Below are 14,888 nucleotides of genomic sequence, written 5' to 3'. Positions count from 1 at the left end.
ACGATTGAAGCCTCCACACCCCTGCCTGCTGGGCTGCTGCATTTCAGCCAAAAGGTGATAAAGACAAGACATAATTGAGGCTAGGTCACCATCCACCTGCAGATGCGCCCCCCATCCCATCCCATCCCATCCCATCCCATCCCATCCCATCCCATCCCATCCCATCCCATCCCATCAGCAGAACAGCAGAAAAAGTTTTACTCAACACTGCTGAAGAATGGAAAATTTTATGTATCTCCAAGAGCACCACTGAACACAGGATGGAAATGGCCAAAGTTCGGATGTGTCCCTTATACCAAACACTTCCCTCTTCAACACTGTCATACCTTTCTTTTCCTCAGGGCTCAGACAGAAGTTCGCCTAGTAGCTAACTGAGAACGTTGAAAAGGGACAGGAGGGAATTCACCTTGATATGTTTATCTTCTTCCATTCAGCCAATAAGTCTCTCTGCTCTGTGAACACTTCCTTACTACATAGCTTAGACCAACATTCTGATCAGCCAAAGCATCTCTTTTTGTGAATCTGGATCTGACTTTCTTCAGCAGCTCCCTCACTTGGTAACAGTCCTCTTAAAAGTAAACAAAGCTCATGTGGTGCAAGGTATAAAATAACATATTGAAATTTCTAATTAAGCAGTAAGCAAAATGCAGACAACTTGATCTTGTAATTAGAAGATGGGGCTAGAAGGCTCTATGCTCCTAAACAGGATACAGACTGTATGTTAGCAGGTAGAGGCTGGCTATATTTCTGTGTTCCAGAAAGAGGTAGTCTCGCACCAGGAAATCCTGAACCAGAGTTCAGGTTTTAGAAGCATGTAACACAGCCAGAAGAGTTTCAGTTCATAAGAAACCATTAGGATCTGAAATCACTCAGCAGTCTGACCTGCCGAGTGTTACAGATCATTGTATGCCATCTCAGCAGTCTCTGTTCCCCACTACAGGCTGGTGTGTACAAGGCTGGGCTAACTGCAACATCATTTCTACGGTAGCAAACCAGTTAAGGAAGATCATTCCAAATACGCCTGAGCAGAAAACTCTAAATTCTTTCAGCAGAGGAAGTGGAGACTTCACTAACATCCCTGCCGGTCTGAACTGAGGTGCTTATTCTTGACTCCAAATCTGGTAATGAGTCTGACAGTGCAAGTAGGACACAGCCAACAGGCAGATGAGAGAGTGGGGATTCCTAAAGAGGAGAGAATAAAAAGACCTCTTCCCCTAGCTGCCAGGTTTCCTTCTTCTTCCTAAAGGTGCACACCCCCTTTTCACTGAAGGAGCCCTGTCAGGCTTTAAATAGTTTTGTAGAATTAGTGAGAATCTGTTTTATTCTTTCTGCAACTCTCCACAGATATTTATAATTGTAATCATTAAAGCACTGAAGACAAAGATTCAGCTCTCTTCCTTCCCAGAAAGCCGGTGTTCCATCCCAGCGATGTCCTTCTGGGAAAAGCAATCATAACTAATTTGTCATCAGTCTTAACAAAGTCCAAGAACTGCCAGAACCCTGTGACAACATTTTAAGATAGTCCTTCCTCCAAATGACTCCTCCTATGTATTCTACAATGACTATCTGGCTGCTGGTAAAAAGTTGGTCCCAAACTCACTAGTATAGATTATTCCCCTTCAGAACCTTAAAAGACAGTTAGTTATACGCCAGGTCTTTAGACACTGCTACAAATATAGCTCTTGTGCGATCGTGTTTGCTGAGCAGCTCCCTTCAAGTAAAACAAACCAACCCATCCATGTACAACAGCATTTGTGCTTGCTGGTTCTTCAAGCAAAACACATAGCAATACAGAGGCATAACAGCTATTTAAAACTAATAAAAACATAGTGGTATATAATGCTTACAAACCACATACACAACCTCCAACAAAAAAATATAGCCAGTGGCCACAAACATGTATACCTGTCGCTCCCCCAACAACACAGCTTAATCCCAGGCAGGAGAGTACATTGCAAAAAGAAAAACTAGAAGTGGCACTAAAGGCAGCATTCAAAGGAGCAGCCCAGATTGCAGGAATACGCAGCTGAACAGAGCTATACAAACAGCAGGGATGTATACACGGTTTGCTAGCCCAATTCTGACATGTGCTATTCAACATTAACATATTATATGTCAGTATAATATGATACGTATCACTTTAGGTATGGAGCACTTGCATCTACAAATAATATAATTTACAAATGTATCAGAAGCAAAAAGTATAGGATATAGTGCATATATGCTTCATCTAGGGACCATAGTATAACCTTCAATTAATAACTTATTTCTAACAATTACATTAGCTGACATTTCAGTGCCATAGTTCTAAACCAAATCAAATGTCACCGAGAAGTTAAAAAAAAAAAAAATCACTGAAATTAAGGCTTCCTCACTATCATCAATTTAAGTGATTTTATTACTGCAGCTGTCTGCTTAGACTGATATCTATTCTTTAGATCAAGGAGATCCTGTATTTCTTATTTCTATATCAATTTCTCTTTTTGGTTCTCATGTATTAATATAAATATGCAGTGTGGGGATTATTTACACTAATATAAACTAAGTCTTCTGAAATACACTTATATTTATATAGAAATGATGCTTTGAGGTTTTTATATGTAATTACCACATGGCGATAAGTTTAAATTAGCTGTTCTCTGTATGAGATTTGCCTGTTTCAATAAATCAGTCCAAAATATTTCCCAAGTAGTTTATTACACTACATAATCTTTTTAATCCTTCAGTGAAAAATACCAATGCAAAGAAAACACACACACAAAAATGTATTGGTTATGAGAAAACGTCTTATGCATAAATTAAATACTGCATTTTTTAGGTTAAATGACTGGAAAACAAAGTGTAATATGTGACGTATACTCAGACTTGTTTAGAAAAAGCAGCCTTAAATTAGTTTAGTTAATCTTTTTCTCAGTACAACTGACTTCTGCAAAGCCTACTCCCATTTAAGTAGCAAATTGTTCCAAATGTCATTTTACACTATTTACATAGAATGTAATTGACAACAAACTAATTATAAAGATTGTTTCCTTAAATTTCAATGACAGCCCACATAACTGCATCTTGGAAAATTTTTACAGTGAAATCCAAGATTGTCATCTGGTGCTGACTTACGCTTTAGACTTAAATACCCTACAAACTTGCAAAGAATTACTGCACATAATTATGAGTCTTCTGCAAAGACAAATGAAGAACATTTGTCAATAGAGGGGAAGGGGGAGGGGGGGGGAAACGAGGGGAAGATGCCAGAAGGCATAGTCCGCATAACATTTATTAAAAGAATATTGCACAAACTTAAGTAAAATGCATATATAATAACAGGCACCCGAAAATTCAGTAATTGCTCATAATGCAATTATACCTTAGGCACTTTAAGCAAATGATGAAAAAGTAATACATGGGAAAACCTGGCTAACCACAGAACTGGTTTTAAGGAGAATTAGGAAACTCTACACGTGGATGCCACTGGGTCTTTGCTTCTCTCTCTGTTGGAACCCTGTAATCCTGATTAATCTGTTGTTTGTTCCTGGAAAGTACCTTTTCTGTGTCAGTAAAATCCAGAGTTCAGTTGGATTAATCCATGCCCCTTACTCGTAGCTGAAGCCGTGTGGTCAATCACGATTTCAACAGAGACAACTCAAAATTTGATATATATTTTTCCTTGCCGTACACTTTGCCAAGCTGATTTAAAAAAAAAAAAATTAAAAGCTGGGAACAATGTTACCACATGGCGCCAAATTTGCAGTGAAAGCTCCATAGGTTCCTGTCACGCAAAATTTTGACAAGTCTTGCCAAATGGTTTCTTCAGGATGCAAACCGCTTGCGAAGTGACTGGGTCCTTTGTGTTGCAGCTGAATACTGCAGATGGAAAGGTTAGGAAAGGCTTTTTGCCAGGAAAGGGTAACTGCTGTTTTTCACCCTGTGAAGTTTTACATGCACAAATAAGAACACAGTCTCCTGGTATAGGACACTGCTTGGTACCCTTAACAGCTCTGCAGCATTTCTTTTCTAATTGTGGAAGAGCACACCCAAAAGTAATGTCATGTTACTAAAACCAAACAAAACAACCCCGAAAACAAACAAACATAAAAACCAAACCAGAGACATTTACAGTACATTTCAAACCCGAGGTCCAGGAAAAATAGGACAGATGTTTTCAGCTTATCAAATTTTCAAGCTGTTCAAATTTCAGTCACTGTTTAAGAACTTTGTATATGAACAGGCCTTCCCAGGGAGAGTAAGATGACTCCCTGCAGATCTAAAATACCAGAAACCAGAGCAGAATACCAAGCAGAGATACGCACAAATATGCATAAGCTATGTTCATTCTTGTTCTTGTTTCTTATACAGAAAGCAGTTGAAGGCATGCTATGTGATGAAAGCAATTCTCATCTACAAGCAGTTCATCAAAAAGCTACAGAAAAGCCTATATAGTGCACTTTTTACATTATCGGGCACCAGTCTTAATATTACTTCTTCCCTGACAGGCTTTAAGTCCAACCATGATTTGCACAGTAGTAGAGATAATGGTTTCAGTTTATTCAGTGTGCAGCTGCAGTGCCACTTTCTGAACCATGTAGGGACCCCTCCAGTTGAAGTCTTCCTCCTTCAGAAGCACTCAACATAAATCTGAATGTCTTTTTAGATGAAGCAAAACTCCCTCCTTGCAGTGTAGCAACAGAGTAAACCACCCAAAACTTCATCAACTTTTTTTTTTTTTTTTTTTTTTTGCTACCTAATGAGTTACAAAATAGAGTTACAGCTTACTATCTACTATTCCACCTATGCTATGCTGGTTTTAGGTGTTAACATAAACTAAATTTATCCAGTAACATGCTTCAAGGTAGTTTTAGGTGCTTACCAGGAAAAAGAAAAATCTTAATACTCAGCTAGGTCAACTATAGTGTAAAATATAAACACGTATCCTTGACTTGCAGTCAGCTGGTTTTTGTTTCTGCCAAGCTGTGGATGCAACAGACATACATACACATACAGAACAAATCACTGAGACACCAGCTGCATTGGCAAGGCACTTAAATGGCATGCTGCTTGCAACAGAACACATGCATAAGAGAATGAGTTTATGCTGAATAACTTCAACAGCAAGTAAAAGTGGAAATGCCCCACCTCATACACCATACAGTAAGGTTTCACATGTACTGGATCCAGCAGAGTAGCACAAACTATGGCTTACTGGGAAAATCTAAGGTATCGGAAGAACCTCTCAAACACAGAAATCTTGCAGGAAAGGACTGTTAGGTTTCACATATAGCAAGATGAGCAATAAATGTGAAATACAATCCATCGGATCAATTTGCTTCTATTCTAAAATATTTCCTTAGCACACTTTTTTCCATCTTGTAGAGGAGTAATAGTGAAAAGAAGCTCTATTAGAGGCCAGTCTCAAACTGGCCAGTATCTGAGCTGTGTCAGTGACTGGTTAAGTCACACAGCTTTTTCCCAAGGGAGCAGAATATACAAACGTGTCTGGCACATCTTACAAAATGGAAACTGAGAATTTGTTTTCTAACGGTAGTTCTGCAATAGACATCTAACATCCATTTCTACTGATAACATGCCAGTGCCGTTTTAACTCATGCCAGTTCAGAATTGACCACAACAGACCCTTTCACGGCATGGTTCAGAACTGCAGGCAAACACACATGATTTTTTTCCCCCCATCATATCCTAAATGGGCCTATTCAGATATTTGTAAGTACAGCCTCAGAAGGAGTCTGTCTGTGATAGCTAACAAAAGTAAACTCCAAGCATAAAGAGAAAAAGTGCAAAAATAAACAAAAACAACAACAAAAAAGGGGAGGAGACTTAAAATGAGTATATTTACACGTGTTTTAATGTAAGAAAATGTGGAATCCATTGCTAGGAGCATGGACATCTGACTCTGTGCTAGCAATTAAAACGTGGTTGCACAATATATAGGAGTCAACATATCTACAGATGTCACAAACCACATCATGTAAAGAATATCTTCTGTTTGCAAGACCAAGTGAACCACCCTCCTCTCTCTATTTGTGCAAATAGATGAGAACCACAAAAAGTAAGTATAATAAGCAAAAGAAAAACTGAGGGAATAAAAAGCCCTTACTTTGGCTTCTCTGATTTTCCTAAACTTTGATGCCAAAACCAAACAGTTATCGCTGGCTTCACTGGCTTACAATGAAGTGAGACAGACTGAATAGACTGCTTAAACACATGAAACGCGTTGCATGACTATGGTCCCAGCTATAAAAGGTGGCATCTGGAACGCTCACTGTCCTGCAGGCTGAAAGGTAATGGGGGACGGGAGCTCTCTGATAGTCATCAAGCCCAGTACTTAGCTACTGCCAAACACTGAAGTTGCTTTTCTGGAGCTAGCAGACAGTCTTGCGTCCCCTCTTCCTGAGGGCGAAACCTTTAGAGAGCACAGTCATTCCCCAAAATTTATTTATCTAAAAATGCTGCATATGCTACTCCCCCAAACAACGTGAAAACTCAATTGACTTCACAGGCCATGACCAAGGGAAAAATTTCTATATTGGTTTTCTTAGGTATTGGTACAGAAATAGACTGTTGTAACAGTATAGTCAAAACATGACTTCAGCAAACTAGCTTATAACATAGGAAGAATTTTTTTAATTACTGTTTTAAAGAGAAAAAACTTTTTTTGGAGTCTTTACTTTCACATTCTTATTTGATAATCATTTTTATGACTTTATTTCAATTAGCTAGTTATTCCCCTTGTCTTACTTTGAAGCTAATTCAAATTCCCTGGAGAATTCCCTTTTCAAATTAAAATACTCAAAGCTAACTATTTAGCATCTTTAATTTTCAAACTGTTCTTCCAACAACCTTGCGGAAGATAAACAACTACTTCATACTAAGAACACACCACAACCAGGTCAAGGGTCCTATGACCACCGGTCACCTGGAGCTTAACAAGACATTAAAAAGGAACATTTGTCTGGCTGACAAATCTAATGATAACAAAGTAGAAATTTTTGAATTTGCCTGATCTGAGGTCACATCTCATGTGGTCATCCAAACCCTTGGGTTAATCATAACCTGCTATGACAGCTTTAGATTGAGGTTCAAAATCCAATTTTTCCTTCTTAGAAATACAAGTGGCCAGTAACCAGATGCACTTCTTAAAACAACTATTTTATTTAGAAACTAAGCATTGAGGGTGGTGGGAAACACAACAGGATCTTAAGCAACTGTTTGAGACTTCTTCACAACATCTGGCTGTGTCCATATTCTCTATCCATATCCTTGGCTGTCTCAAATTAAATGGACACACTCATGCAAGTAAGCCTGCTACTACATACAGGTCTTCAGCAACTCCATGAACACATCCACAACAAATCTACAAAATGGCTGTTCATCAGCATTCCTAGAGTACACAAAAGCCATGTGCCCTTCTACATCAAAATATTACCAAGCTCTATCAATTTGCTGAATTTCCTCTCAGTTGAATACTGTTGTTGATAATTCACTGAAATCTCAGAATCTCATGAACACGTGCTCAGAAGCCCCCAAAAAACTTGCCCCAAACCTTCATTCTGACTCTTTCAGATATTTAATTTAATCACCTTCTGCTCTGAGTGAAACTACTTTGGGACTCAGTTCTCTGCACCAATATCTAAGACTTGTTTCACTTCTATGGCAGCACAATTATTCTATTCAATTAAGATTTAATCATGGGATACTAATGTAAAAACAATGGGGGAAAAAAGGCATCTCCTTTAGGAGAATGTCTCTTGAAACATCTTAGGCCTTCCTGGTGCAATTGTCAATGTCCATGACTAGACCAGTACAGATGCCTGCTTTGGCCATATTTTAAATTTAAAACAGTGAACCTCCAGAGACACTTCACTACCTTACTCCTGGGAGTACATGATAACAAACGAGCTGATAATTTGTTCAACTTTGTCTAGTGTTTGAGCAATAGGTAGACAGGATGAATTTTTTGCATTTTTGAGAAAATTCTTCCCAAAGTGGGGCATAAGGGTATCACACCATGTTCTACCAGACATTCTTTCAACAATTAAGAAATACTAAATATTGTCATAAATGCTTATACAACATTGTGACGAGGATTTCCCCTCCTCAAATTCAGAGGTAGAATGCCTACGTTGTTTTCAAAGCAGGCGGTACATTAAAAATTGCTTTTTGTCCATGCATCTGGACACCACATAATCATTAAGGTCCTGAAATATGACTCTCCAGGGCCCCCACATCCACCTTCTCCTGTACGCTTGCATCAAGTCTTTCGTATGCAGCAATTTTGGATACTAGTTCCAAGCACCACAGACAAGTCAAAACATCTTTTAAAGGGGTTGTACCTGAGTGTCCTAATTTGTTGCAAAAGCCTCAGGTAAAACCTGAGATTTCAAGCAATTAAATTACACTTGTAGCAATGTAGACATAACAAACACAACATTTCTTGCAAAAGTTTTCTGAACCACATGAATGTGTTACCTTTCTTCTCAAATATGTCTTGTTATGCTAAATATCATGTTAATATTAATGAAACAACAGACTCCTCAAAAATGGATAAATGTATCCAAGACATAAAGCGGCACATGAGAACAGCACTTGTTTTCTAAGAATGCACCCAAGTATAGCTCTATTACTCACCTCAATTTTATCTGTTTTTGCATCTCCCCAGTAAAGCTTGTCTTTTTCAAGGTCCAGTGCCAAGCCATTAGGCCAACCTAGGGATGTATTCACCAGAACTCGCCTTTCTGAGCCATCCAAATAAGCACATTCTATCTTTGGACTTTCACCCCAGTCTGTCCAATACATGTAGCTGTAAAAGAAAAAAAAGAGGGGAAACAGTAAATGCACGTAATATGCAAGACAAAAAAGTGTCAAGATCTGTCCTGCTTCTGAAAGAGCTTACTAACTTTGTGTTTTCCCAACTGCAGCAAACAAGCTAACTCAAACTGTAATCAGCAATGACAATATAAAGTTTGAGCATTAAATAAATCAAACTATTGAAAATGTGCAGTGGCCCAATTCTTTCATAGTTATGATAGCACTGAAGATGCAGAGAAAACAGAATTCAACCAAACACACAATGTATAGGTTCACTGAAGAACACTATATTTAGAAGTCACCTTTTATATACACAGTATTAAAGGGATGAAGCAAGAGAAAGCCAGTTATTTCCAGAACATTTGACAAATAATACACACATCATCTCGCAACTTGCAGATTTTCAGTTTCAGGAGACCATAAACTGGATCCAAAGACCTATCACAGGGCTATCAATAGACACAAAACTTACCCCATTACAGGATTGAGCACTATTGCTCGAGGTTCGTCTAGGTTTTCCGAGATAAGGATCTTTCTTGATGTCCCATTCAACCGGGTCACTTCAATGCGGTCTGTTCCAGTATCAGTCCAGTACAGGTTCCTTGCCACCCAATCCACAGCAATACCATCTGGATGGTTGATTTCTGTGGTTACCAGAGTCTGTGCTCCAGAGCCATCAAGGTAGGCCCGACGAATTGCCCGGACATCATCATCAGTCCAGTAGATGTAGCCTTCCACAGGATCATAGTCTATGGCAATTGCATGCCTGATATTGTCTATCTGCAGAATAATGTCAGTGAAATCTGGCATGTCCAGGGAAATCCTCCTCAAGTCAGTCCTTCTAGCGAGCAGCAAGACTTCTTCAGCACCTGGGGAGAAAACCATTCGTGGTATCATTTAATTTTGCTATTGATGTGAACACTTCAATACAGCACAGCAGGCTGTGAACTGCCACTGTCACTATAATAAGAGATTTCTTTAAAATAAGGACATCAAACTTTCATTGAAATATAGACTCGTCTGAGCAGGGAGTTATTCCTAATCAGTTCTCAGCTAGCTACTTGTGCTGGCACTCTTATTTCACAATAAAAACATCTTTCTCCTGGCCTCCTAAACTAATATGGAACATAGCAATCTCTATCTAGAACCTAAGGGAAAAAAAAAAAAATTTGCTGAGGGTAGGTCCAAATATTTCATCACATTATATAGAATTCCTCAGCTCAGCCAAACTTCCCACTAGCTGTATCAGTGCATTAGACGTGGTTTTCACACACAAGCCCTACATAATAAATGACAAGGGCTAACAGAAGACTTGAGTATTTTGTAAACAAATTACATTAATGATTTGCTCCAGACAGCCCAACAAGAAAGCAAGTCGCAACTACGGCAAGTATTTCTCATCTGGCCAAAGTTGATGCAAAACTAATTCTAAGACAATAGGATTGTTCTTCTCTCTCCTCTATCCTTCCTCCCCACTGCAAAGTTTCACTTTTTGTGGAAAGAGCACCAAACAACCCGGAGCACATTTCAGAGACAAATGGCATCTTCAGTGTCGTCTTTCTGGCAACTTCTTTTATCAGTACAAAAACAGGACACACAGTAAAACATCCAGTTGCTTAACTCATTTTCCCCACATTCACCCATGCATGCTTCAGCACAAAAAGAACAATATGAGTATGCATCTTTTTCCTGCTCTGTTACTAAATCGATGCTGTGTAGTATGAAAACTGACAAGGAGATTTTACCATTTAGCAACACTCCAAAACTGGAAACCAGAACAAAAGTCACTTGTCACATTTCGTCCAGACCAGCTAACACCAGCAGGAGGTGGTAACTTCCAATTCCCACCAACAGCCCAGAATGAATGAAAATGGCCAACATGGGACATATCTTTTGAGCCCAATAAAAATAACAGAAATTCAAATCCTCATGAGAATATTCTTCTAGAAATAATTCTCACCTAGGCATGCATATGGAGTTCTGGAGACTCAGAAGTTGAATCTATTGCACATCAAAACCAAATTCACTTTCACTTTGGGAGCTGGACTGTGCTGCTATTTGCTTTTGGGTTTGGAAATCTGAGCTTAGTATCCAGACAATATCTCAGAAGCTCTGAAAAGAAACAGTGCTCAGGCTGCAAGTGTATAATAAAAGGAAAGGATCTAGAACAGGAGCGTTGTAACATCACCCAAACAAGTTTGCTACACAGCATGGATGACATAGTTTGATGTGTACTTTGAATTACCTGAACGAAGTGGTGCTGCCCTTCTCCTTGCCATGGGCTGCTTGTTCTCACTTCTCTATCACCCCTTCTCACGTGCAAGCACAGCATGGCTGCGTGTTGCAAACCACATTAAAGAGCTGATCCAAACAAAAACTAACTCAACAGAAATAAAGCCATCAGCCTAACCAGACTGGTTCACTGCAGAGATCCACAAACACTTGTGCTGGCATGGGGAGGGACTCCAGCAAGAATGCTTCTTCCAGTATTAGCTGACAAGGTTTGATAACTACAGCATCAGCTGCACCAACAAACTTTGAGGGAATGCTTGGGTAAAAGGAAAGCAACAATAACTTGCAGCTCAAAAAACACATAGAGAAAAGGGAGGAGGGAAAGCCCATACATTCTTGACAGCAATGCAAGAGAGATGTCTACCCTCAGATTTCCTTAATACAGATTTTCTAACTTCAAAGGTTGCAAAATAAAAACAGGTTTTCAGGAAGAGTCTTTCTTATGCTTGAAACTTCTGCTTGCTTCTCTGGACATAGCAAAACTAGTAACGTGTTGCCCAAGCTAAGAAAGGAACAGCCCTAGGAGATCAGACAACTTATAAGTTCTTCTTCCATTGCCCCCTCAGGTAAACACAGCAATAGTTTTTCATTTTTTTCAAGTTTCCTTTCTGTTAAGGGAAGAACATGCATCAGCAATCCTGAAAAAGTATTGCTAGCAAAAATACTCATTGACAAAAGCTTTATGAATGTCCTGGATTTTAGCACCTTTACTGAATGAAAATAATAGGATACCTAAACCAGTATTTGATATTTTACTTTCTGCTTTAAAATGTTGGTTTACTTCCTGAACAGTGAAAAAATCAGTCTTTTTCTTAGAAAAGACCATGGTGGACAGAAGCCCAATATATAGCTTTTACCTCCTCTTCTACCATGCTTCTTTGCTAGATGTATATTCTGACAAATCATCTTGGAAAGATTAACACATATAATGGCAAACAGCATGAATGAAAAGTGACACTGTCAACTACTTCACTGTAACTACTTCAGAGTACATCAAATGCGAGACAGTTCCCAGGCAGCTATTTTAAAAAGCTATCTGGGAACAAAAGCAGTCCAAAGTCTGTGATGCTGTTCTCACTCTCTACATCAAGGATTACCCCAGGAACAGTAGTCTCGGGGCTATGTTGACATCTCTGGATTAGAAAACAGGTCAAAACCAAGACAATATGGAGAGAATCAACTTTAAGCAGAAAGGGAGGGTCTTCAAAATAGTAAAAGGGTTGTATTCAAAACTGATCTATGCAGTGTTAAAAATGGTATTTTTATGAAGCCTGTTCAAATAGAAAGGCTTTTAATCTCTTTTGTTTCATTATTTGTGCTGACATTTTGTTAGAAGTACTTAACTGGTATCAAGTGCCATAGTGTTAGGTATTAAACATACTTGGTTTTTTCTGACATTACCATCTCCAAAGAACTTACAGTGTCAACAGACACTGGTTTGTCAGGAGCATGTTAGCTTGACAACAGCAGAAACAAACCCAGGTCATATTATATATAGATTAGTATTACCTCTATATTACCTCAGTAATAATAACAGTAACAGATTGTCCACCACCAAATAGTCTCTTTACAGGAAAAAGTTCCAAAAGGTCCTTTTTTTCTTAATACATTTAAAAACACAGAAAACATTTTATTTTCTAATGCAAATTAAAATTACACCTTAGTAGCCAAAGAGGGGGAAAATCACTGTTAGACAGAGCACCTGCAAACCAGGACACTGATCTGCAACTGCGGAGGTCAGAGAGCAAGCTACAACAGCATAGCAACTACAGCAGAAACAACTACATCATGTAACAAAATTTTGTCTTGCTTCTATGTTTCTGAAACATTTCGCTTGTGGGAGTCAAAATAAAACCTCCTGTTCAGTGCAAGTCAAGTAAAAATTCAGGCCTCAAAACTTGACATGGAAAGGAGGATGTATCTGGTCATCCACGTGCTCTACAAACACAGAAGAGTTTTAAATTATAAATTAATTTTAAATTATTTTAGCTCAACTGTCTCAAAAAGTGAGCAGCACTGCAGCTGTTCAGCCACCCACAGCACCCTGAGTTTCATATCCATCTGAACTTCTGAATTTCTGCTGTATTAATGTGTCTGCAATCATAATGTTAATATGAAAGTACAAGTAGTGTGAATCAGAGGAGCATCAAATACATGCCTAGCAACTCATAATAGAGCAATTACTGATATTACATGTATTTCTAAGACAACCAACATTACAAGCAATCATTGCATGGGAACAGACAGACAAGAATCAAATGCATATGGTTTGCCTCTTCACACAAGTAATTGCAGCTTCACCTTGGTTCACTGTGAACAAGGTCAGAGTTGAATGCACCAGAGGATGGAACTGGCAGCCTAAGGCCCAAATTATGCCTAGAGATGCTGGCTAGACAACAGCCTGAAAGACACTGTTAATACCCCCGTACAATTCATAAGTAATACCAAAACAGTCTTCAGTTCCTCACAGCAGCAATAATCGGACTCAATTTTATGTCAACCAGCTCTGTCATATGTTCACCTGTGCATATGATCACACATTCACTACATACAAAATATTTTGACCAGGAACAGGACAGCCAGGACCCCTTGAATCAGCAGTTACATAATGACTACAACCTTCTTGCAAAGGGAAGAAAACAATCCTGTTTCTGACATATTCAGCTGCTCTGGCTTTGTCTGCAGGCAGATGCTACTGCTCAGTTTTGTCCCACGGACACACATGGCTAAAAACGAACAGGGAGAAGAAAACTTTTCTCTGCTGACCTAGCAGACCAGAGGGGGAAAAAAAAAAAAAAAAAAAAAAAATCTTCACTTCTGTTGAAAACCAGGACTGTTTATTGGTAGTTGAACCAGATGTTTCTTGGGAAATTCTTCTAATTTCTAACATACCTCTAACTGAGACTTAGAGGAAAAAGAAATAGTAAGGGGAACGAACTACTTGGCCAATTTAAAGTTCTGGCTACTTGGCAATTTCTACTGTAGAGATGCTTAAAATCAAGTCAAATTGTTACACAACAAGACTCTTGACAGATATGCATCTACATCCTTGGACATTAAAAAAACCACATGAACAGAGAAAATGTTATCATGGCATATCTCACTATGTTCCACTTGAAAGCTGGTAAAAGATCATTGTTGTGGGTAATTTTTGATAGGCGCAAAAATCCTGGCTTTTATTACAATGCAGTCTAAAATCACAGTGTTGGTTATAACCATATTTTACTCTATTAACATATTTCTACTAGAGAAAAAAGAGTTGGCAGCAGGCTCTGAGTACATCACTAAGATGAGAACTTGACATTGGTTCTCTCTAAAAATCTGGAGAAACATGCTTGTCTGGCTCATTACTTTTATCTGTATCATGGAGGTATTTTGATTATTAATGTTGGTAGGAATGTTTTCAAGGCTACAGAAGTGTTATGCTTTGACTTGCCTACTGTTATTTAGCTATTTACCTAGTGCTAAAGTGCTACAGCATTTAATTAAATTCATCTTCAAAAACCTCTCTCACCACAGTCACTTTTGTAACCACGATTAAGAGATTCCCAGCAGAAATGCCAACTGTTATAACATGGTCATATATAACACCATCAATGAACAAAAGCCTTTTCTGGGGGGAGCTGTGAATGCAATCTATTCCAACATCATAACTGCAGCAACCAAACACTTCAACAGAAGTTTACATACAGTCCTCTATGCAAACCATAGATCAGGAAAACAGAAGGAATTAGGTCCATCTAAAGTTTCCATTTAGAAAGCATTTTAAAAGACCCAAG

The 14,888-nt window shown here is 38.7% G+C and overlaps 1 protein-coding gene across 2 annotated transcripts in view; it reads right to left on the bottom strand.

The window, feature by feature from the left end:
* LRP5 (LDL receptor related protein 5) overlaps window positions 1–14,888 on the bottom strand; it is a 180,106-nt gene that overhangs the window by 85,937 nt on the left and 79,281 nt on the right. For both annotated transcript variants that reach the window (XM_075712080.1, XM_075712079.1), the window contains exons 6-7: window positions 9,290–9,686; window positions 8,638–8,809 (exon numbers count right to left, since the gene is read on the bottom strand). In XM_075712080.1, coding sequence (XP_075568195.1) covers window positions 8,638–8,809; window positions 9,290–9,686 — 569 coding nt within the window. The remainder of the gene's footprint in view (window positions 1–8,637; window positions 8,810–9,289; window positions 9,687–14,888) is intronic.

The sequence above is a fragment of the Pelecanus crispus genome, chromosome 6 (genome assembly GCF_030463565.1).
Source record: "Pelecanus crispus isolate bPelCri1 chromosome 6, bPelCri1.pri, whole genome shotgun sequence".
Classification (NCBI taxonomy): Eukaryota; Metazoa; Chordata; class Aves; order Pelecaniformes; family Pelecanidae; genus Pelecanus; species Pelecanus crispus.
The sequence above is the reverse complement of the archived record's forward strand: the minus strand, read 5'-3'. Positions and strand labels throughout refer to the sequence as shown.